General features: G+C 35.5%; 2 protein-coding genes across 2 annotated transcripts; one reads left to right on the top strand and one right to left on the bottom strand.

The window, feature by feature from the left end:
- Positions 1-510: 510 nt before the first annotated feature.
- On the bottom strand, positions 511-23,279 carry LOC111044795 (COP9 signalosome complex subunit 3). The gene is given in 9 exon segments (XM_039429776.1): positions 511-954; positions 3,238-3,279; positions 3,281-3,352; positions 4,151-4,310; positions 7,886-8,037; positions 11,370-11,564; positions 19,822-20,039; positions 20,869-21,168; positions 23,027-23,279. Coding segments are annotated over 9 exon segments (1,344 nt in total). The 5' UTR covers positions 23,082-23,279; the 3' UTR covers positions 511-804.
- Positions 23,080-26,367, top strand: LOC111044785 (ornithine decarboxylase antizyme 1). The gene is made up of 2 exons (XM_039429351.1): positions 23,080-23,100; positions 25,670-26,367. Exons 1-2 carry the CDS (start codon positions 23,080-23,082, stop codon positions 26,234-26,236), a joined length of 588 nt encoding a protein of 195 aa, XP_039285285.1. The 3' UTR covers positions 26,237-26,367.
- The last annotated feature ends 335 nt before the right edge of the window (positions 26,368-26,702 follow it).

Here is a 26,702-nt window from a genome sequence, read left to right on the forward strand (position 1 = left end):
AAGTGCTTGTTTGAATGGATATTGCTACAATTTTTTCTTACACACTTTCGATGTTATCCTGTTATATCCTCAAAAAGTACGGAGGAATGAGTCACTTTCGTTAACAAACGAACTCGATCTGCATAATAGTTCAAAGAATATGTTTTGAAAATTTGAATTTACAGTATTTTATTTACTGAAATTTATAAAAAGCCATTCTTCTGAAACGTTGAGCGTATTTTTCAAAATAATTAAATACTGCAACTCAATTAAACGGTGAACGGTGATTGAAGAAAAACGACAAAAAATATTCAAAGAATTACACAATTTCATTGACAACAAATTATAAACGATATTAGCATTACAAAACAATACAAACCTTGTATTCTTAGAATAGTATTGAATGGACATTGAAGTTGGAGTATTTAACGGTCAACAAGTATTGAAAACTGTAATTGGCGTCGCGGTTGGATCACTGTGGGAAAGTTGTCTGTTAACTCAGAAAAGACAATAACGTTGATGCTCTTAGACTTATATGGGCAATGTCCTATAATCTCTTGTGTTATAAAAGCATTATCCAGTCTTATTAACTGCTGCCGAGATGAATAAAGTAGATGCCACTATTTTTGAAAATCAGGCGAAATATATTTTTAATTGAAAGTTTTAAATCATACATCAGAAATGATAGAATACCACAGATTTATACAAATCACGTTCACACATACCAAATCTGTCATACACGAATCACAAGTATCTTGATACTGTACACTTTGAGTCCATCTGTTAGGATGTAATTACATCGTAATTAATGTAATTAGAAAGTAATTACATGGCGAATCCGCCCATTTTGGGCGTTTGCGAGGGATTAATATCGTCATCCGCGGCCCCGCTCGATTTTTTGATGTATTGCGAGTCGATTAGGATCTCTTCCTCCATTTCTTGGATTCGCCTGTCCAGATCGGCACAGATTGACATCTGAAAAAGAAGAGGATAAAGAATACATTAGCAAGGATAGACGAATAAGGGTAACCGTCCACTGGAATCGTATTCAACCGATCGGACGAATCTGCCGGCCGTTAATTCGGCCGAATATGGTCGTCCATTGGAACCGTTTACGTCAGTCTAGTTGCCCATTATTGAATTAACTACTATCACAGCCACCAAATTTTTTCATGAATAATATTATATTGAGATTTTCAAAACTGAATAAACAAATATCCACTAAATTAGATATTCATTACAATAATCTTACCTTCAACAAATATCCACTAAATTAGTTATTCATTATTAAGCAATCTTTGTTCACAGATTCCTTTGAACATCACGAGAATGATATATTTTGTCTCGCATATCCCACAATGGAACATGCTCTTGAACCAAACTTATCAACTTTTCATTGTCCATAGTTACAATTTTATAAAACAGAACAACTTCAAAAAACAAAAACAAACAAGACTGTGAAACAATTTTAGGTTAGGAACACTTTGTTGTCTCAGCTCGACTAGTTAGTTAGGCCGTATAGAGCCAGAAAATTCCATTCAATTCGGATCGAAAAATTGATTGGCCGGAGACGGCCGTATGAACCTGTTGCAATGGACAAGAATCTATTTGTTTCTTTGTTGGGGGATCGTTCGGTCGCGTCGGTAGTTTTCGGCCGATGCTAGTTCCGACGAAATCGGTTCCATTGGACTGCCCACCTTAAGATCAGTGTCCGTGTAGTACATACATAAATACATATCCGTGTCCCGTTGCAGCTAGTGCCGGGTCTGGGTACAATGGGAACAATGCCTCTCCATCTTCCTCGGTCTTCCCACCTCAACCTGACGCCATCTCGATCCTCATCCTCCCTTCTCCACTGTGTCTTTCCATCGACCTCTTGGTCTCCTTCCTTCAATCCTCATCTCTTCCATTTTCTTTGGCAGCCGATCCTCTCCCATTCTCTTCTCGTGTCCAAACCTGCGTAGTCTCATGCTTTCTCTCTTTCTCCTGCTTATGCTTTCCATGTTCAGTTCTCTTTTTATCTCCCCTTATTCCTAACTCTGTCTCTAAGTGTCTCCCTTTATTGTCTTGAGGAACCTCATTTCTCCTGCATGTATTCTACTCCATTCTCTCTCTGTCATCGTCCATGTCTCAGCACCATAGAGCATAGATACATAATACATCTCATATATCATAATCGTTACCTTTTCTGCTATTTTTCCATCCCGAATTAAATGTTCAACTGTCTTGTAAAAATTATCTCTCTTTTGCGATCTTCTTGTTAGGGAGCTCCAGATACTTGGGCAGTGAAATTGCAGATGATGGGAAAAATTAAATTATGTCCGTGTACTGTTCAGTGAAGTGATATTCTTCCCACTCAACCCAATCGAGCAAGTATAAATAGTCCCATTAGAGCTGATGGGAAACATATTTCCACTGAACCGGACAAGGAGTAGACTCTGAATGCATGGAATAGATAGATTAGCGTTATATGATGACGCTTTTTAGCACTAGGGTGTCCAAATCAAGTAAATCAAGACTTATTTTTAAACAAGACAAGTGAACAATTCATTATCTACACAAAGGTTTATTATCGTTTAAAACTACAAAATCATAAAAACTATAAGGATTAAGCATAGAGAAAATATAAAATAAGTGCTATCCTTTCTCTATGGTTCAAGTGAAATAGCTTTAATTATTAATGAACAAAAATCCAAATTAAATGCTGTAATTCACCCCAAAGACTTCTGCTACTGCAAATATTGACAACAGGGTAAACAGCTAGATGGAAATTCGGTGAGCGCCACTATTAAAAAATTATTTATCAAACAGGGTAAACAGCTAGATGGCTTCGTATAAAATGAGCGCTGCTATCCGGAAATTATCAGTTTGGTGTAAGGGTAAGCATTCCTGACCGGCAATTAGGAGGTACTGGGTTCGATTCCCGGGCTGACAAATAATATTTGAATAGTGGCGCTTACCGAATTTCCATCTAGCTGTTTACCCTGTTGTCAATATTTGCAGTAGCAGAAGTCTTCGGGGTGAATTAAAGCATTTAATTTGGATTTTCGTTCAATAATAATTATTAATTCATTGGCATTTGAATAATTGCAATATCTCAGTACCTAATTTCCATCTGTAGAAATATAGCTTTGTTTCAAAAGTGATATTACAAAGCAAGCTGTACTTTTCACTACACACGATCAGTCCATCCATATAGATTCAAATAGATTTCTATATTTTGATACCGTACTTTATTGAACTTTATGATTACTTTACCTCATATTCAAGCTTCTGAAGCATATCTGGACTATTGTATTTTCTCTGGATCATCGTGGAATATCACCATTCCATCCTTTTGATTTATTGTGGCAAATATCTCGCCGTCTTCAATCTGCAACAAGCATGATTTCATATTGAATTGTCTCAAAATTTTACAATTTCACTCATCTGTCTCGATATCTACTTTACAACTAAACATGAAAAATAATTCATCAGATTTAATATTTTATAGATTTTTATTTAGGCTTTACTTATCATTTCTTTGCAGACCGGATAAATGCAAATTACACTATAAATAGAATAATATTCATATCAGACAATACAATACTTGAAAAAATTACAATATAAAGTTGAATTTGATAATACAGCTTTTTAATTAATTATTCAACAAAATTAGAAAAAAAACCTGAAATACATAGTAAATATATCAAATTTACCACTTTATCAACAAACAGAAGTAATCAATCTAATTCTATTAAAATTTTTGGAGAGAAATAATTCAGGCTCAGCCTAGTTTTTCCTCCAATGTCATAATAAATTATAATATATTATAATTATAGTGCTTTATACAATAAATGAAATGAAAAAAATGAAACCAACATTATTTCCAACAGCAAAACCTAGTGGAGAACTACCGTGGATGGTGGATGGTCTTGATTTCAAGGTAATTAATTAAAAATTTGGAAAGCAAAATTGGAAATTTGGAGTAAAAGATTGGTTTATTGGATGTTGTCATTATAATCAATTTTTCGAACTAATCATAGTAGCCTTATGATAAATTAGAATAAAAGTACTACGTAAAAAATAAATAAGTCTATTATATTTATTTCATGAATACTTGACAAATTAAGTGAAATTGAACAATGTTGAAATTATGAATTAATTTGGTAGAGTAAATGTGCGGACTTACCATATTCAAAATGTACTTTTCAGCCTCGCCTGGCCCGCTCAACTTGACTCTGCTAGCCACGTCTGACAGAGACAGCGTGAGGAAGGTTTTTGTCAGTCTTTGAATGTTCTTCTTGTACAGAGAAGCTACCACCTGCTTAACGAGACCCATGTTTCCTTCCCTGACAGATAAACAAACAATTTATTCAAACAACTTCCTTCAAAGATGCACACTAACTTATGTTAATTCACCGATCTAAAAAAAAAAAATATTTGTAGATAAATGCAAACTCAGTCTATGTGTTACATACATTTTAAACACTGTATTCAGAGATTTTATATATTTTAATTTTCGTAGTTTGTGATAATAATTTTGAGGACATAAGTTTGTTGCATGCATAGAAACATCTGTTCGCAAGGTTTAGCCTATTCTGTATTTCTGTTACTTCTGTGTTTTCTTCAGAAATGACAACGCCTAAATACTTTAAAGTGTCTACTGACCGTTCACTTGGAGAGAACCTTGGTCTATGTTATCTCGATTTCTTGTGAAATGTACATATTTCGTTTTTGTATTATTTACTTTTAGTCCAATTTTCCCTGCTTCCTCCATGAACACTTTCGCAAATCGACTTAGGTCATCTATTTTTTCTGCGAAATTACCACGTCATCAGCAAACGCTAGTGTGTTGATTCCAGATCCAATTTTTATACCTTCATCCCTATTTGCTATTTTTGGAGTGCTTCCTCGATGGCTATATTGAAGAGAATTTGCGAGAGCCCATCACCCTGTCGTACATTGTAATTTTTACTATTTAGGAATAGAACTATTGATATTATTGTTTAATTTCTCATTTTTAGTGAGGAATATTGTTTATTTGAATTAATTTCAATTCATTATTGTTATTTCGTCTTATTGAACCCCCATTTAATGAACGGTGTAAGACATGCCAAATATATCAAATACAGGGGGTTTCCCTCCATTGAGGGAAATTTTTCATTTTACAAAATCGTCTGAATGATTTTCTGATCTCTAGGATTTCAATGAGAATTTGAAAAGATCTCATAGCACTCTCTCAATGAATACGGGCAGCATGCAGTCAGTGTATCTTTGAGAGCTGCAATAGATTTACCAAGACTGTCAACATCCTTCAGTTCGTCCGTCAAACAGTTGAAAATTCTAAGCCCAGCATAATGTGGTCCCCCCCTCCAAGAGCAAATATGAGTAGGGTACTACAGGGTAACAGTTTTATGTCTTGTGGGGTATCTGTGTGAAATGTTATCCTCCATGAATTTCTGCTTATTACTGTAAACAAAAGATGCAATTTCCAAAAAATAAAGGTCTGGAGTTGTAAATAATTTGAGTTTTTTGAAAATTGGCTTACATGAAACCCCCTAGATTCGACCCCCTCAATAACCCTGATTGCTTAGGAAACATAGTCTGAAGGTTTGTTTGGCTGCTAACCCACAATAAAACACTGTTTCTGATGTGAGAGACATAAAATAGCCATGATAGACAGTGCTGATTTTTTTACTTTCCTTGCCCTATTACCAAAGGTAAGGAAAGTATTGCTTTCCCAAAAAAATTAAGGTACTCTTATTTCAAGTTTTCTATACGTTTCAAGGTCCCCTGAGTCCAAAAACATGATTTTTGGGTGTTGGTCTGTGTGTGTGTGTATGTCTGTGAACACGATAAATCCATTCCTAATTAACCGATTGACTTGAAATTTTAAACTTAAGGTCCTTATACGATGAGGATCTGACAATAAAGCCTTAATTGCTACATGACATAAGATTGACAGTTCAAACTTTATTAGGTTGTCAAAACATTATCTTGTTAATATACTGAATCTAATTCAACTAGTTATCTAAACAATAATGATATCATCATGAGGGAATCAATAACTCCACAAGAACGATTGGCTCTAACTTTGAGATTCTTGACATTAGGCGATTCATTTGTTGGTTTCCAATATATATTCTGAATCTCAAAAAAAAAAAAAAAATTTCTACAATAATTCCAGAAGTTTTGATGACCTAATCAAAGCACTTAACACTGTCTCACAAAATTGACAGTCTTCTTTAAGGAAATTAGCCATAAATTGAATCAAATACTAAATTGCTGCCCATTTTAAACTAACTCTGCTCATACACATGACAAAACAAGATTCTCCAAAAGATTAGCTTCAAGAATACCTTTAAGGGAATACTAGTTCAAAGTTTGAATAAATCTCTCTATAGATAGCCTAGCTATCTAAAACGTATAATATCATATTGAAGATTACAATTTTAATTAACAACTCTGATTGATAACATGAAACAAACACAAGATGATTTTATAGCCACAGTAAAATAATATTTGAGCTATACTTTCTTGTAGGAACCCTTTAGAGAAGCTTTTTTCACTTAAATTATGCAGTTCTAAATTTGTTATTCATGATACAAATTATATATTCCATGCATGTTTCTATTTAAATATTTGACAATCCACATATCCTACAAAATTACAAAAATCCTACAATTTACAATTAGTTATTGGATCACAATTTGATTTGTCATTCATTAACCTAATTCATTGGAATTAGGTTATGACGCCTTCAATGTTTACGTTTTGCCTCACCCGTATGGCAAAATCGCGTCCACACGTACATTCAATGCTCGCCCGAGGCGCCTTTGAGCACGCCAAAATACCGACAGGGTTCCGGTTCGCCCACATGCCTCAGCGAACAGTGTCCACACGTGCGAATGCAAGCCCATACACGTATGCTCACCCGAGGCAAACGTACGTGTGTACACCGTTTAAGAAATTCAATAAAATTCAATTCAAGATGGCGGAAAAAATGGCGGATGATTACTAAAAAACTACGTTTTTCACGTTTTTCTCGAAAACGGCTCTAACGATTTTCTTCAAATTTATACCATGGATAGTTATTTATAAGCCCTATCAACTGACATGAGTCTCATTTCTGGGAAAATTGCAGGAGCTCCGTAATATTCTTGAGAAAAATGGCGGATAGTTACCAAAAAACCATGTTTTTTACGATTTTCTCAAAACTGACTCGACTGATTTTTTTTTCAAATTCATACCCTGTATAGTTATTTATCAGCTCTATCAACTGGCATGAGTTTTTTTCCTGGTAAACTAATGGGGGATCCACCCCATCCTTGAGAAATGGACTGTGTAGCCTCCTTCTCGTGCATAAGGTAGGTAGGTGAGCAGTTTAGAAAAAAACACATAGTCGAGATATTTCATCTGTAGAACAGCTGTTTTGACGACTTTTAAAAAAATCATCGAATTTCACAATTTACATAAAGGAAAAAGTACTCTGAAAACAATATTATAATATACACATATAAAGTAGTCTGATCGTAGTTTCAAATATGTTGCCGCCAATCGTCATTATGTTATTCCCCTAAATTATTCTCGTTTAAGAATGAGGCTTACAGTTCAATGAGCAAGGAAAGTTGTGTGAGTGTACCACACCAGATTTTTTCTATTTGCCACTCTGACTATTGTTTTCAAGGCAAAAATAGCACGGAGAAATTTCACATCCAATGCTTTTACGTGGCTATCCCACTCAAAATTTCCCTACAGGTCAACACCAAGAAATCTAATCATCTAAGAAATCGAATAAATTTCTCATTGCATTTGTGATGTATAGTATAGTTGACATGTTTGTATTCTGTGGAAATAGATTTGAATTTGAATATAGCCGCCACAAGAATGGGGCAACTGATAATATTGATTTGAGCGTTGTTACCTGTTGAACATCTCCTGATAGTTGGATACAATATTGCTGAGCTCGTCAGAGTTGTTGGAGGCGTAGACTGTGGCGAGATCGTGATAGGCCTGGCTGAGTGGCTTAATGAATCGGCCCACAACCTGAGATGTGCATTTCGGAACGTTGCCCACCTGACAAAGTAGTAAATATTGGATAAAAAAGACTTGACAAATAATGAAAATCAAAGATTGAGTTTGAAAGAAAAAACATCAACATTAAACATACAGGTTGCGGCAGCGAAACTTCCTTTTTTCAAGTGAATAGAACTCTTTGTATGGATCAGAAAGCTTGTATTTATTTAGACACATAATTATATGGAGTTTTGTTTCAATTAGTTTTGAATATCAAATCAGATAGGTGACGTCCCCAATCCTCCATACACTGAGTAAACCGATTTCTGGCGTTTGTCATGACTCCTGCCAGCATTGCAGGCGTTATGTTAGCAATTTATTCGCTGATATTGGTCTTCAAATCGTGTAGGGTCCTTCAACGGCTCACTTAGACAAGGGATTTCAAAAACCCCCATGAAAAAATCACAAGAGCTCAAATCGCGAGATCGGGCTGGCCACTTCAAATCGCTCCTAATTGAGATGAGGTGCCCTGGAAAGTGTTCCCTCAATTGAAGTCGCGTTCAGAAAGATCCTGCACAATTGCCATCTTGTATGGATGGAAATGAAGATCATCATGAAGAATTTGTCTCACAGAACAATCGGAAAGTCCAAGAGCAGAGACATGTTAGCGCGCAGAACGCTGTGGTGATCACAACATTGAAACTCTCACTGCATCAACGTTCTCAGGTGACCTAATGGGACGAGGGACTTTAGTTCTTCGTCTTGTCGCACTTGCAGTTTGTCTGAACGTAGTGACCCACGTGACAATCGATTTCCACTCTGGGACAGTAGCCAAAAGGGCTAAATTATCGTGACTTTGAAATGCGTGCTGGGTTGTGATCAAAAAACATCCTCTCGAAAAATAAGTCTCAACGGCAAACGCACGCTTCTAATTGCTCCAATGCATGATGGCGATTGAACATTTCGGGAAGAAAACTTTATGGTTTGACCTCTCTAACGAGACCAAATTTGCTCTATAAGGACATCATCTGACTGAATAGCGTTCACTTTAAAAAAGGAAGTTTTGCTGCCGCACCCCGGTGTAAGAAGAACAATGATTGAAGAAATAGTAAATGAAAGATAGCTACTTATACTGGATGTTTTTAGTAACGATTTAAATCGTACAAGATTTTAGTATCAACAGGAATACTTACTTTTTTCATTATTTAAAAAAAACGTATTTATTCTGCTTTCCTTAATATTATTCATTCAATCATTTAACATGACACAACTTGCAGAAAAGTGCCACAGGCTCAAGTCTAAAACGGTTCCAATTCTAATTTATACGACAGTCTAAATCTGCACTTGTTGGCTTTAACCAATGCGTAAATAAACAATGATGTAATTTTTTCAATTTATTAAAACACACAAAACAAAATGACAAAGAATTACAAAACAAATAAAATACAATAAAATGTTACAAATATAAAAAACCATGGGCTTTGTGGCTGGGTGTGTTGGAGAAGAGAAAAAAAAGAGAGGAAGATACCTAGCCAACTATGGTTTCCCATGTAATAGGCAGGAAGTGATGAGGAAAAAAGGGAAGGGAGAAATGGAGGGAAGGAAGAAAAACAGAGGAATGGGTACGCAAAATAAAAGTGAGCGAGTCCACTGAAAAATGAAAAATAAAAAAACAATGCTGGAGCATAAATCTCGAGTCTTATATATCTAAATTAATTGTGAGATTATCCTTTCATAATTTGTCTTTACTAATTGCATCGTGAGACTCAATTCTCTCGCCGATTCTCATTTTCAATTAGATAGCTGTGATTGAAGTTATTCCAGTAAAGTTGAAATATAATAATAATAATAATAATAATTGTCGATTCTTGTTAATGATCGAATATTTATTTCATTTATCAAGAGATTATATTATATTATCTCAGATGAATGTTCATAATTGAGATAAAATATTTTGATTGTTCATTATTTTTCTTTATAGCTAAAAAAAACATTTGACAACAATACGGAGCTAGAAAAGTATAGAGCTATCTACTTTGTCCAATGTCAAACAAGGATAGTGAACTAATGTTAATCAGGTGCTGACTTCATAACGAGAATCTCACACCATGGACGGCTCAATCTTTCAACTAAATGCTGGAATTGAGAATTTATAAAAAAATATTTACACCTACTCTAGTACATGGGTTTCCCATAGTTGAGTAGGTTAATTTCCAATAGAATTAGATTTCATATTTTTTCAGAAGCCTATTGTATTGTGGATATTTTGTACTTTTTATGTTTTAATTGCTTGATTGTATTTTTTAAAGGAAATAAATTTATTTATTATCTATTTATTTATTCAAAGTTGTAAGTGAATGAGATCAGCGATCAAAGTGTTAAACCATCTTTGCACTCGGGAGTTCTCTGCTCAAAGAACAGGACTCAACCACAAAAGCACTCAGTATTCGCATTCATCATTTCTCATTCAATTAACAGTATGAGGGCAATTTTGCATACTATAGTGAGGTCCACGTTATAATGGCAGTATTAGATTAACATTGGTGTTGCTATTCTTGTCTATCATTCGACAAATCAGATAGCGCTAGCATTTTCTACCTCCACAATGTTTATTTATCTCAATTATGAAAATTTGTAATCAATCGTTGAAAATTCAATCATAGAATAGAGCAGGAACTTTATTGCAGCCTACTTGAGGTCTTCAGATACAATACAAGAGTCAAATGTATACAGGGAACGCGCCAACCAAGCTCCCCGACAGCTGAGCTCCTTTTAAAACCACTTTCGAGGGGATTGGTTGACGGCGTCAACTGAGCTCCTGAGAAAGGAGCTTGGCTGACAGGGAGCTTGGTTGTCGTGAGCGTGCGAGGAGCTTGGTTGTTGTCTACGGTCCCGACAACCAGTCCCCTCTTAAGCAATAGGGGATTGGCTGTCGGGGAAACTAGTTGACGCCAGCGTGCAAGGAGCTTGGTTGTCGTCACCTCACTATAGGCAATAGAACGACACAAGTGGCCTTGGTTTATAGAAAATGTCATAAAAAATGTGTTTTTCTTCACCTACTGTCTAAAGTGCTTACTTTACTCCCTGAAACATAATACTAAAGTGTCACTTTTTCGCTCTCGGTACTAAAAAACAGAAAAACTCCCTAGAGCGTAAAAGTAACTCCATTTGAATAACATGGGAAGCATCTCTATTTTTAAAACTCACATTTGAAATCACAAGTGAAAAATGTTTTTTCAATGCATCAATCTTTCCTTTCAGGGAGAAAAATTGGCATTTTTCACTCTAGATATACAAATAACTATTTGGAACTGTTTGATCGGTTGCTGCGTTTTCCACTAACGTACAATGTGAATCTGATTACAGGTTTGTAACTTGGTATTTGGTATTACCTTTCCATTGAGTATGAGTGAGACAAGAATGTACTTTTTGTAGGCTTCGAGCATAATATGCGAGACAGCCAATGCAGGTGTAGTGATGGCCACTTCGAAGAAATACAGCGCCCTATCGAAGTTCTTGATTGCCGTGTAGATCATGCCTCCATAATAGTAGTACAGCAGAAAGTATTTCGCGTCGAACTGAGCACCCTGCCAAACAAAATAGATAAATAACTATAAACATTTACACACAAAGGTTCTGATTGGATAATTATATGAGCAATGAGGTGAGCTAACGCTTCAAATAAGTCGTTTAGACTATAGTGAGGTCCACGTTATAATAGCAGTGGAGAAAGATAGGAGAACAACGTTGCAGATCCTCTGTCTTGTCAATGCCTTCTATAGATTGTAGCTGATACAGGTTTATTGATGTAATATTAACTGTTCATTCTCGGTTAAAATAATAAATTATATTTTATTAAGCAAGAAATTATATTTATGAATAATTTCATAATAGAATAGAATAGAATAGAAAAATGCTTTTATTCTCCATTAAACTATAAATACACAATAAGTAAACACACATTTACGGCTTGATCACACGATCGCCAGCCGGAAAGTCGGAAAACATGCGATTGTGGAAAATACATAAATATGATCCAAGTGTATAGTAAAATACAGAAATTATACGAAATAATGATGAATCAAGTAGTCACACAGTAAGCAATATAATGTATAGTGTAATGATCTAGTCAGTAACGTGAGTGAATATACAATGAGAAAGGTTGAATCCTCAAATTGAAACCAACTCAAAATAAAAAACAAGGCTTGAACTAAAGTAAACAGAATGTTGAAGAGAGCAGAAAATAACAATTACAGGTGATACCAAAAATCAAGTAGTGAGTGCCTCGACAAAGTAGCCAATGATAGCTCTACCAATTAAATTCCTGGCTGAGAACATGTCTGTAATTCCAGGCTTCTCTACAGTAAGAGGCTAGTTTCTTCCAATCTTTGCCGTTCATGTACATAGTAAACTCTTCCCTTGATTGTTCAACAACACCAAACCATTTCTTCCTCCATTCCTTCAAACAAGGGCATCGAGCAATGAAATGGAATACATCCTCAGCCTCCTTCAGATTGCACATCGAGCAAATATAGTTCCCATTAGCTACCCAAGGTTTATAGTTCAAATGGATTAGCTCACCCCTTGCCTTGAAAATCCACCTCATAACCCACATTTGGGTGTCCTTTCCAATGTATTTCTTGTCACTCAGCTCAAAATCGAGAGTCCTGTACAACGCATGAAACCGTCCCGCTCGTGCTTCACCTATAAATTTATTTCTGTGAAACATTTGCAGAACAGACAGTATGCTCTGGAAAGACTCCTTCCAACTTATCACGTTCTCCAAAGAAAGATAATATTCAAGTTTACCCTATCACAAACGACCCTCCACTCCCTGAACCAAAAGCACTTATCTCTTACTACTTGCTGAGCTAAAATTTTTGGTAGTCTTTCATCTTCCATTTTCATGATTTGTGAAATGTAATTAAAATGCAACCTGAGGCAGTATTCAAAGAGAGGAGTTAGTCCTGTTTCGATGAAGAGCATATAATTGGGCGTATTTATGGGTAGAGCAAACACTTTTTTGATGAAGAAGCGCTGCAGTTTTTCAATATTTTCGTACTGTTTACAACCCCATATTTGAGCCCCATAACACAAGACTGTCCTAGCGCATGCCTTAAATAATTTAATTTAGAAGAAAAGTCGACCCCATTACCATTCAGCATTCCTCCCCAAGCCAGATTCAAACCTAATTTTGCTTTAGACAGTTTATCACTCAGATGCTTTTCAAAACTAAGGGTGGGTGTCAGAACTACCCCCAAATATTTATATTCCTTCACGCATTCGATTCTCTCTCCCTTGTAGAACTATTTTTCGTACCTGCTCAATTTTCCTCCGTTTCTGAAAACCATTATTTTTGATTTATTCAGATTGACCTTCAAGTTCCACATTTCGCAATATCGTTCCAGATTATTTATCATATATTGGAGGCCAGTTGGAGAATCCGATAATATGGCAATATCATCCGCATATAGCAACACTCGAATCTTCATACCTGCGATTAACAACCCTCCCCCCAGCTCATCATGCAAGTCATTCATAAAAAGTGAAAAAAAGCAAAGGACTCAATAAACAACCCTGTCTTAAGCCTGACCTAGTCTCAAAACTTTGAGTCAGCCCCTCAGAGCACCAGACGCCAGCTGAAGTACTTGAATTATCATTTAATGCTTTAATAATATTTAACATTTTAGTTGATAATCCTAAACCACTTAGTTTGTAAAATAATGCTTTCCTATCAATAGAATCGAAAGCCGCTGAGTAATCGACGAAGAAACAATACAATTTACCTCTTTTTTTAGCTAATCTTAGACTCGCGATAGATGTCAATGAAAATATATTATCCATTGTTGAGTAGCCTTTACGGAATCCCGTCTGAAACTCATTTAGAATCTTGTTTTCTTCGACCCACTGATTGAGTCTATTCAATATCAAACCCGCGAAAATCTTAAAAAAAGTTGTAAGAAAACTAATTCCTCTGTAGTTGCTCACTTCATCGCTAGCACCTCACTTGGTACTCTGCCCAATGTGAAAATCATATTGAATAACTCTAGTAATTTATCTAGCATGACGTCTGGAGCATTTTTATAATACTCGAACGGTATTTGATCTTCTCCTGGAGCTTTATTATCTTTAACTGATCTCAATACATTTTTCAGCTCTTCCATAATAAAATCTGAGTCTAAGCGATTATTTACAATGTAATGTTCTGCGTATGAGCGTGGTAGTGCAAATAATTCAGGGTTAAGAAGATCTCTGAAATAGTTCACCCAATCCTGAGGACTTATAGAGTTATTTACTATTCTAGGTCTTCTTTTTAATTTATTCATAGCCTGCCAAAAGACTTTGGAGTTTGAGGCTGACGAGATAGTGTTCAAAAGAGCTTTCTGATAACTTTGACGCTTTTCTTCACACAATTTTTTGAATTTATTTTTCTCACATATATACATTTCTCTCGCACAATCATTATTGATACGCCTATACAATCTCAAAAGAGATAACACTTTGTTTCGGGCTCTCCAACAATCATTGTCGAACCATTCTTGCTTTCTTTTGAACTTTGTTCGACCTTGACCGTTACCGAGAGATAGGCCTACTTCTCGAATTATTTCAGTAACAGTTTGGCATGCCAGCTCTACGTCTTCACCTATACACAAGTTATTTATCGACCGTCCTATCTTATCTCTGTACTTTTCTTCGCTTGCTCTATCCCATGACAATTTCGGAAGCAACGGTAAACACTGATAATCTTTCAATAACTGTGTTCTCAACATCCAATATAACTTCTATTGGCAAATGATCGGAAAACGGCTGTGAAATTACTCTAAAATCTACAACATACTTGAAATAATCCATGAAAATCGCTGCAATATCATTGACAGAATTCCCCATACCACCTACAAATGTCATTTCCCCCTCCCTGACCCCATCCATTCTTCCATTCAGTATTATATATCCCAGATCAGAGCACATATCTAAATATTTACGCCCTCTATTGTTGACGATAACGTCCTTGGAATTTCTCAGTCTACTCAGCCTATTGATTGCGTGTGGCTCAATGTTGGACTTATCAGAAATTTTTTGTTCCTTACGTACATTCTTATCACCTACAACTAAAAATACCTCATCCGCATTTTGCAATAAAAAATTCTTAATTTATAGGAATTCAACATCCCACTTATTACAGTTTATATAAACAGGAAGTATGTTCAAATAATTAGCATTGTCTATTTCAACAAGCACAATATGTTTACCATCTACATTTTTAAATTTTATTTTATTTTTAAAAGTGGAAACCTTTTTGATACCCAACACCATACCCCCACTAGCACGACCATAACGAGAGATCTTCTCTCCATAGCACCATACTAGTTCAAAATCATAAAGATAATCATTAACATAATCTACATCCTCCGCTATTATATGAGTCTCTGAAAATAAAATAATATCATAATCCGTTATGAAATTTAAAAAATCAGAATTTTTAACCTTTTGTTTTAGTCCACATACATTATAATATAGTATTTTTAGAAGATTTCTCTGACTCACAACGATGGACTGCTCGTCACACAGCGGTTGAGTAGTGGGAATTTCCTATACGCCTGACTCCTCCTTTAGACGAGATGCGAAGTTCGCCAGGTCCACACGCAGCATCGACTTCAGCTTGGCTATTCCATCCTCCTTTCCTGACATCAATTTCCAATCCGAAGACCAATAGAATTGAACTCCTTGAATTTTCAGGAAATCGAAACCCAGCCGATCATCGACTTCCGGCACCAACCTTGAAAGTTCTTTTTTCAGAGCCAAAAGTTTACTGCGCTTCACCCGCACCTCACTAGCATAGTCTCTATGAACCACAATATTGGTATTTTTGAGTTTTTTAACATTTCCAAAAATTTTATGAATGTCTTCATCTTTTGGAAAATGTGCAATAACTGTCTCTGTGCCTTTCCCCAGAAAATGTGCACGGTTGACGAAAATTTCTTCACTTATACCCAAGATGTTAGAACAAAAGTTTTTCACTTTAGTCGCACAGTCCACACCTTGTATACTTTGTATTCCTTTAAAAATTAAATTATTCTTTCTTGAGCGGCTTTCTAAATCAATCAGCTTGAGTTCAGTTTTTTCACATACCTTTTCCATCCTAATAAGTTTTTCCTTCAGCTGAGAGTTCTCCCTTTCTAAAGCACTCACTTTGTCCGATAGTTCTTTCATATCCTCCTTGGACGCTACGTTGCTTAGCTTACTGTCGAGAATTTCGCTGAACGACACCATCAATTGATTCAATGTCATCTCGCCCACCTTTGTATCCATGGTTTGTTTATTACACTTTTTCAACTCACTGTTCTCACCCGGTGATCCTCTTGGCCGTTTTTTAGTAACAAAATTCGAATTACTCATGAAAAACTTGACTAGACTGGACACAACAGATTAGAATCACTAGCGGAGAGAGAGACGATAAGACAACCGTTCGCCACCGAAGCCAAGCTCCGACTCGAACGTTGCAGATCCTCTGTCTTGTCAATGCCTTCTATAGATTGTAGCAGATACAGGTTTATTGATGTAATATTAACTGTTCATTCTCGGTTAAAATAATAAATTATATTTTATTAAGCAAGAAATTATATTTATGAATAATTTCATAATTAAGATGAAATATTTTGTTAATTGATTATCAATTCTACATTGTTAAAAGACAATCTGGCAACAGAGCAAAGCAAGAAAGAGATAGTGCTATCCGCTTTGTTGAATGATAGACAAGGATAGCAATACCATTGCTAATCAAACACTGCCATTATAACAACGTCAGGACCTCACTATAGACGTTCTCAATTCGTTTTTGTTCAGCACACCGATTAGTGGTTTAAACGCGTTTACTCTGCACGTGATTTAAACGTGTCATCTGCAACTCAATCAGTCAATCAATCTTTATTGTCAAGAAAAATAATAGTGTTACAAACAACGTCATATACAATATCCTAAACAAACAACAACTAACTATGCGATGGTAAAAATAATACAATATTACAATAGCAAACACTAAAGGGCCAGTTTCCGAGCTAGAGATTTGGCTAAGTTCTAGACTTTAAACAGGTGGAGTCAGAAAATTAGCTTTCCGAAACGGAGCGTAGTTGTAGTCCAAGTTTAAATTAAATTTCGAAAAGTTAGAAAATTGAACACAAAATAAAATAAAGAGAAAATAGTGTAAGGTGTCAGCTATTTTGAATAAATTAGGGATGTTTAATTTCATCAAGGAAAAACGTTTCCAATTATTATAGAAATGAGAAAATAAAAACTGCGACTACGCCCCGTTTTGGAAAGCCAATTTTCTGACTCCAGCTGTTCAAAGTCTAGAACTGAACCTAATCCCGAGCTCGGAAACCGGCCCTAAGACCCTTAATAACACAATATATCACAGTAAACTTTGGACTATACAAAAAACTGCCACAAAATACAGGCACCTTACCAGTAGCAGATTGCTCAAGTGAGTCTTGAATTGTGGAAAGTTCATCGTTCGAATGTCCACATCAAGTTCATTAGATAGCTTTACCGACATGACATGTACTTGCATTTTTTGAGAGCTTGAATATAGATTGCTCTCAATTCTAACATTAAGGCTGCCTCTTGTGGGAGAACTATGGATATCACTATTTATTGATATATCTAAAACTACTCAGGTGCTTTTCAACATATAAACAACAAGAAAACACATAAAGTGAAGGCAATAGCCTTAATCTACGGAATAGTGCTCTACATGAAGCTAGGGATGGTTCATTACAGATACTTCTTACAGCCCTCATTTTCAGTCTGAAAAGTGTGATTATTGTGGAACAGTTTCCCCACAATTGTTATGTTTTAAGCTAAATGACTAAAATACAAGATCGTAATACACACTCATATATAGGGCCGGTTTCCGAGCTCGGGATTTAGCTAAGTTCTAGACTATAAACAGCTGGAAAATTGACTTTCCGAAACGGGGCGTAGTCTCAGTCCAAGTTTAAATTAAATTAAAAAAAAAAAAAAGAAAATTAAACACAAAATAAAATAAAGAGAAATAGTGTAATTTTAGCTATTTTGAATCATTTAGGAATGTTTCCTTTCGTCAAAGAAAAACGTTTACAATTATAGAAATGAGAAAATAACGATTATCATAAAAACTGATACTACGCCCAGTTTCGGAAAGCCAATTTTCTGACTCCAGCTGTTCAAAGTCTAGAACTTGGCTAAATCCCGAGCTCGGAAACCGGCCCTGAAATATCATGGCTCAAAATATGTCTCTGGCCCTTAAACTAAATTCACGATCTAGTCAGATGTTGCATCTTCCAAGATATAGAACAGACAAGTCATATATAAAACTAGCTTTGTAGGTGGTGCAAATTTATTCAACAAGCTTCCTGCTGGAGCCAAGAATGTTTCTGATAAAGCTTTTAAAAGGAAATTATTTAGTAGAAAGTCCCTATTACTCTATAGATGAAATTTTGAATTCACACTGTGATATAACATTCTGGTTTATAATTATAAATTCGACTGAGTCATTGTCAATATTGTAGAACCGTTCCATAATTGAATAAAAACGCACATATGTTGTCAAATTCTACACAGTTTTATTCGGTACCCGACCATGGTTAAGGCTTAACCTTTTAGTTTTAGTCAACTTGAAAATGTGACCGGTGTGGTCACGAAACCATGGTCGTGTACCAAATAAAACTGTGTAGAATTTGACAACATACGCGTGTTTTATTCAATTCTAGTTTATAGTGCCTGCCTAAATAGGTTTTAAGGGTAAAAGAAAACAGCCAGGGCCGCCGAAAACAATCGATGAACAGGTAGAAGTTCTAGTGACCCTTCAGTGGTCGCCTATTGTTATTGAATTTTGACATTTTCGTGGTCTATTGTTAAGGATTTCACTTCGAGGAATAAATTGGTGGACCAGTCTGATTACTTAAAGGCATTTTCAGCTGTAAACCAGTGGTAGCCTACATTGATTGGATAAACACACACATTACTATTGTTTATAAGTACAAATTTAGTCAAACTATTATTATTTTCTCATAAAGAGTACGTCCTAATACGTCATTTTATACGTATCCTTACCTCCTATTATATTCAGTGTACATGATGAGACTAAATAGATGAGCGCGAACACACGCCGTACGCTTTCCATAAGCTGATGCTATAATTATCATATTATACATATTATTCGATCATATGATTATTATATTCATACAAATAAATATAATACGCATATCATCAGCTGATGAATAGCGCACGTGGTGTGTAATCACGAATTTTATGTAACTCAAGTCAGTCTGTATACAGCTTGTGAACAAGTTGAGTTTCATCAAATGAACCATTGGGAATAATTCAATAACAAGTACTTGATCACTGATTCATTCAATAATAAATTTGAGAAAATACAGTAACATATATAAGGTGCAAAGTAATAGATGAGTCCCTACCATCTAAAACTGCCTTCAAGAAAGCAGACGGAGCCAATCCGGCTACTAATGAGGGTAATGAAACAGAATCAGAGGACAATAGAGTGTGATAGTCGAGAGTTGGAGGATGAACCATTTTGGAACAATAGCCCAGTGTACAGGTAGCGCGGCCCCATCTCGTTTCTTTAACCCGATTTTAATTGATGTATTTTTATATTTATTAAATTTTACTCTGTACTTGACAGTTTTTGTGTAAATTTATGTTTGACAAGATCTTATATTCATGTATATGAATCTATGGATCAAATAAATGAATTATTATTCAGTGAGAGAAAAAGTTTTGGGCTTGTAGCTGTTTTCTATTCTAATATTGTGATGTTTTAAGCTACACAATGAATACAATTATTACCTCCTGACTAATAGTGGTGATGTCGGTGGATAGAAAGTCGAGCGCGGGCTTGAAGCACTTGGCCAGCAGACAGAGACGGCAGAGGTCGGCGTGAATGGAGGTCAACTGCGAGTCGCTCAGCTGTATCTTGCGAATGGCTCGCGACAGCAGGTCGATGCCACGCAACGGACATCGCAGCTCTGTCAGGTTCTTGGTCAGCAGGTGACACATCTCTGCGTCTAACCACAAATTCAAATGCATAATTATAAAAATCTGGTGTGGTACACTCACACAACTTTCCTTGCTCATTAAAACTTATTCTTGAACGATAATAATTTAGGGGAATAACATAATGATAATTGGTGGAGTAGTGGAAATCAAGGTCTATGAATACAGGTCATGACACACGTGTTCCTTATAGAGCGGCCATTATGTGGGGTCTTTATGACGGTGCATTTGAAATTCCAATCTGCTCATAAAAAAATCATGCATTATGCTTTTTGAAAACAATATTATGGTTTAGATAATATGTAAATTCAGGTTTCCGATTTTTAATAATAAAATTTCAATAATTCATTTTTTTATTATTAAAAATTGTTCTTATTCTTGTAACTTGTTATGATTCATAAGGCATTAGGACAAAAGGCTAACCTCTTAAACAGTTTGAAGTTCCCATTCAATTAAATCTAAAAATCAACAATTCAGTACCGTACCTAGTTGGAATCTAAATATTATTATTCTGTCGGAAGAATTTATTTTAAAATTCAAAGCCAAGCAATATTCAATATTCCTTGAATAATATAGCAAAATAACACATCATGTTGTTCAATCTATAATGATAACAGCTGATAAATTTGAAAATTGGTGAACTGGAACCCCATAAAATGGCGATTTTGCAATGCATCACGAGATTGTGTCATGACCTGTATTTATAGACCTTGGTGGAAATTAATGTTTACTGAAAAGTAATTTTCTACTTCTCTATTGAATTATGAGAATTGAATCTTATAAAAAATCTGAACAAATAGATAATCTGAACAAAATTCATCAGTTTATTGATTTACTCACATGATTCGGGTGCGTAGCGCACCTGCTCCCCGTTACAGCCGCTGATGAACTCCTGCACCTGCGCAAAGAGCAACTCGTGATAGTCCTGCGCCGGGGAGGGGGAGGAGGCCGACCCCCCACCACTGGGCTGAGGTGGCGGCGTGGGAGGGGGCATGCCCAGTTTCACACACAACACAGCCAACACGCCCAACGAGTGTTGTTGCAAGTCGAGTGTCTGTAGCACGTTGTCCAAGTGCTGGCTGAATTTCACTAGCACATCGGTGGATTTGTTGAGAACCTCACACAGTTCGCGGTAGTTACCTACCGGCAAAATAGAATATTATTAGCCTTACACCAAACTTACAATCTCTGGATAGCAGCGCTCATTTTATATAGCGGCCAGCCTTTATAGCCTTTATATACAGAAGCAATAGAGGTACTCATACTGCTATCTCAGAGTTCACATTTCACATGTTATTCTGATTCAAAACTCAGGTTTTATGGGTTTGATGATCTATCTATAAAGCTTATAATGTTTTGCTCAAGTAATAGATTTCAGACAGTTATTCACAATGGTTCTTTCTCTAATTTTCTAAAAGTTGAATCAGGTGTTCCCCAGAGCTCCACATTTGGTCCCATACTTTTTATTATCTATTCAAATGACCTGCCAGCAGCAATAAGTTATAGTGATATCAGGGCGTTTATGTTTGCTGATAATCTAGCAATACAAGTCAAGTGTGAGAAATTATTTGACAACATTAATATCCTAGATTTTATCAATGCAACTATCGAAGACTGGACAGCTGCAAACTCTCTTTGTCTCAACAAAGACAAAACACAGTTGTTAAAATTTGATTTAAGTGGCCGATGTGATATTAATCATTTGAAGTTTCTAGGCATCACTTTACAAAATAATTCAAAGTGGGAAAAGCATGTCAGCTTACTGTGTAGTATGGTGTCTATCAATAGTAATGTTCACAGCCATTTTACTAGACAGGCTACAGCACTCAGAAGGACCCAGTGTAACTACCACTTTATGTTGAATAGTTTTGTTGAGTTTGGAAAAAGAATGTATAAGTTACCAAATGAAATAAAAGCGTTGAAATTAGACAGTACAAAATTTGTGTGAAAAATATTTTAATAGACTGCTGTCCTTACAGTATAAATGACTCGATGTAATGCATAAATAATGTGATGTGATTTCTAATTTTTATGACCTGTGATATATTGATGTTAAATTTGTTTTGACTGCTAACCTTACAGTTTGAAATACTTAATAATGTGATGTAATTCTATGACCTGTGATAAATTGTTAAAATTGTGATTGTTTTGGACGATGTCTTGCATTATTGATTTTAATGTTCTGACAATAAACGAATCTGGAATCTTTATTCAAATGCTATCATTATTATTATTAAACAAAAATCCAAATTAAATGCTGTAAATCACCCCAAAGATTTCTGATACAGCAAATATTGACAGCTAGATGAAAATTGGACGAGATAATTCAGCTGGTACCGGGTTCGATTCTCCGACTGGCAAATATTTTTTGGATAGTAGCTCTCACTGAATTTCTAGCTGTTAACCCTGTTGTCAATATTTACAGTAGCAGAAGTCTTAAGAATAAGTCAGAATTAGTAGACCTACAAGTTCACTAAAATTGCAAAAGGTAAAAATTTTTAAATTACCTTATTGGTTGAATACTTTATTTTAATGGTTACTAGGTATTTAGCGAAATGGGCTGGAGAAAGGAATAGAAATCTAAATAACTTTTTCAAAATTGTTTACTTACGACATGTTTTGGCCATGTTGACATTATCAATGACAATAAATTTATTTATTTTTTTCAAATACTTGATGACATCATGGCCAAAACATTCAAGTGACAATTTAAAAAAGGGTAGGCTACTTAGATTTTTATTTTATATATTTCTATTCAAGAGTAGCCTTAGCACAAAAAGACAATTTGTTGGACTAAAGGTTTATTTAATAATTGTTCAAGATTTGTAGGCTATAGGTAGTTAAAATTGTCATGGTCGTGAGATGCACAGCCTACTTGACCAAGATTGAATAAAAATCAACAACTGATATCCCCAAATTATTACTAACTGAAAACAAAAATGATTATGATACTCATATTCTATTCAAATATTATTACAATGAATGTCCAAGTTGTTACCTTGTGTACACAACGATCTAACGTTGTTAACAAAATTTTCCAAAGGTGAAGCCATGGCTCAATTTGCTGGAAATGTAAGGAAGAATTTTTTAAAACATTTGAGAATTTTCTATGTTCTAATAAAATACAATAGTAAATATATACTATTCAAAATTGATGTTTTATAAATCACTGTACTTTTACTATGAAAATGTAAGTTTCAACATCTAACCAAAAAATCTCGGCGTCTGATCTCTGATGATCTGAATCGGCGAAATAGCCAACGAGCTAGAATATAGTAAACTATAGAGTGGCTGAGTGGCCGCTATTCCTGTTACGAATTGAACATGAGCAGCCATGACAGAGAGACACAAGAAGCGGCGGAAAATTTGAATGGCCCTATTGATATGATGGAAACTTGCATAAAAGACAAGGTGCAAATCAGTTATATTTAATAAATACTACATTGAATTTCCATTGAGCATTTTAAATATATGTATTACAGTTGTTATGCATCCATAAAATTAATTGTTTGAATTGCTTTTCTTGAAGCCTTGGTGAAATTAATGTAGCCCAAGTTACAATGTTAATACTGCTTAGCTGTACAAGTAATCTACTAAGTTGAAATGCCATACCGTGACTGCAAAATTATGATTTTAGGAATTAGAATATTTTTTATGCTATTTTAATTAGGGAATTCGAAAAAACTAGTTTATGAAGACGTTTCTTTGATACCAGCTTACGGTACTTATCTACATTATCTCTAAGTTCAAAACAAGAAGGCAAAGTATGACAGTCAAAAAAATAACAAACTAAAGCCGGTATTAGACGGTAATATTTCTGTCATATGAAATAAGTTGTAAGAAATCATTTTTTCATTACTATCTTTAGTGAGATCCACGATATAATGACAGTGGATTAAGATAGAAGAACAGCGTTGCCGATTCTTTGCCTTGCTTAATTATCTTTCTTCATTGTCAAAAACAGATTTGGCATCGTTGCGAAGCAAGAAAAGGATAGTACTACCTGCTTTGTCGAATGATAGACAAGGATAACAACACCAAAGTTGATCAAATACTGTCATTATAACGTGGAGTATCACTATAATACCGGCCTAACATGATCATATAATATAAGCTGATGTCTATAGTTCATTCCAGTCAAGTTTGCAATACTACCATCTTCACAAATATAATAATAATTAGTCATAGAAATCAATTTAATTCTCGAAAACACACCTATTCCTGGCAATAGAGGCACTTCTCTTGTTGCCTCTCTCTGTCATGGCTGCCCTTAGTTGGCCGTGTAACACATTGAGAGCGCTGAAAGCACACCAACAGCCGCTCTGTGGTTTACTATAGTACGGTCCAGTAATAATGTCAGTATTTGATCAACTTTGATTTTGCTATCCTAGTTTATCATTCGACAAAGCCGATGGTACTATCCTTTTCTAGGTCCACAACGATGCCAATTATGTTTTCGACGGTGTAGAAATATAATTAATTAATGCAGTGAGTCCGTATCGCTATTCTTCTATCTTTATCCACTGCCATTATAACGTGCATCTCACTATATATATTAGCTCGTTGGAAATAGCATAGATAGGCTGACCAACTTTATAAACTTGATAAAAGAGCCTCTTTCATCTCAAAATTATAGCAAATATCATCATGAATGGAAAATTGAAATACTTGAAAAATATCGTCAATATTATTTATTGTAATTTTTTATAACAAAACACATTATAGTCGATCCAGTTTGTTGCGGCCTCATAGGAAATAGCCTTGGACCAGTTATAGAATAGACACGGCCAATTATATACATACTAAAAGTCGATGAAGCCAACATCTACTGCCAAATCCACCCATCTTGAGGTCACGCATCGTAAATAATAATATTATAGAAAACTTTTTTGAGTTTGTTGTTTAAGTGTTTGTGGTGTGTAACTTACATTGTTATTAGCTTGGTTGTGACGTCAAGATGGGTGGATTTGGCAGTAGATGTTGGCTTCAGAGGCTAGACATCCCAGCGTGTCTATTCTATAACTGGTCTAAGGAAATAGCAGCTGTATACAATTTGACCGTCCTGCAATTTGACTGTCCTCATGACGTCATGCTTGTAGGTCGGTCAATTTGCAGAACGGTCAGATTGTCACACCCCGGAAATACCTCCACACTAATCTTTTATCTTATCACTGTTTACTACTTGTCATGTTGTTTGTTGTGAATGTGGATGTCTCAAATTAGTTTAAAGTCTAGACGATTGTCAATTATCTAAAGACGACAGAGCTTCAGTTGAAACTTTGCCTTGACTCGTATTAATATTATAAGAGAGTTTGACTTGAAGCAAAATAATTTATTAGTTTTTAGAAATCAAAAACTTATAGTGATTGAACGCACTGTAGAAGTAGGGTTAGGAACATTGACACAGATAAGTTTATTCTATTATTTTGTGATTTCGAAGTGCAACACAGGTATTTGGATAAATATAAAAGTTGTTTGAAAGTCTAGAGCATTATCAGAGGTTGGAGAACGACAGAACTTCATTGTGATTCTTCATTTTTGCGGTAAAATAATTTTTTTGATAAACTTATTCCAGTTACCTACTTTGAAATTATGATCATTGATTCCAGTAAAGAGTCGAGTAATACAGAGAGTATTTTAGACGGTATGTCTGTTTCAATGTCTAGTTGTGCTGGTTTGGAAAACGACAAGGCCACACCTCATTACTCCATCAGCATGGGTGTGTGGCCTCAGTGGTGCTCCTGACGGCCCTCATGCCGCCTTTTTGACGCTAGTGTCACCGTTGTCTGAGTCCAACACAAAAGGAAACCAGGATAAGCTTGCTGTAGGCAAAAGGGTTGAAGAAAGTGAGCTACTTGCACATGTTGAACGCGGCCAAAGCGTAAAACTCTCTTTTGCCTTGAGACTAACTGAGCGCACCGAAGCACGATGGGAAACACTTCTACATCAACGTTGTCTGTACATCCAAGTGCCGGCCACCCTGATTTCGGAAGGATCCAAAGAAGGATTTGTGACACTTCTGGAATATGCAGAGGAAACGCTGAATTGCACGGACTTTGTTATATGCTTGAAGAACGATCGCTCAGATAAAACTCAAATTGTGAAAACGTTCATGTTTATTGGGTTCACCATGCTTCATCCAGGTCATCCACTTGTGCCTCAAACATCTGATGCCTCTACTATTTACATGCATTATTCTATCATATAAAGCAGCCATTGCTGATTAGGCTATATTATTCTTGATTATTTAATTCAGTTATCCAGTCCGCATTGTTAACAATGATAGGTACAAAGGATGTGATACACTTCTGTGTAATAAAGTAATGAATTGACTGATTAGTCATTGGTATTCATTGTGAAGTCCTCTCAAACATTTCTTTTTTCATTACAGCATGCTTATTGCTAGGGCTCTTTGCGCCATTATAGTGCGGTCCACGCTACAATGACAGTGAAGAAAGATAGCAGAACAGTGTTGCCGATTCTCTGCCTTGCCTTTCTTATAGAATATCGGTATGGACCTATCTAATGGAATTTTAACCATCCATTCTTGTAAAAATTGTTCAATTAGTATTAGAAAATAGTACAAGGAGTATCCTTAGTTTTTCTCTCCCAATCAGTGCTACTTTGTGAAAATTTATAATTGTGTTAAAATATATTTTGTTAAATAATTACTA

Source organism: Nilaparvata lugens, chromosome 5 (genome assembly GCF_014356525.2).
Source record: "Nilaparvata lugens isolate BPH chromosome 5, ASM1435652v1, whole genome shotgun sequence".
NCBI lineage: Eukaryota > Metazoa > Arthropoda > Insecta > Hemiptera > Delphacidae > Nilaparvata > Nilaparvata lugens.

Bases quoted from the DNA above. Each gene is read 5' to 3' on its own strand.
- LOC111044785 (XM_039429351.1), top strand. From the start codon at position 23,080: ATGGCTCAATTTGCTGGAAAT. The intron at 23,101-25,669 runs GTAAGGAAGAAT...AGAGTATTTTAG, and splicing joins TGGCTCAATTTGCTGGAAAT to ACGGTATGTCTGTTTCAATG.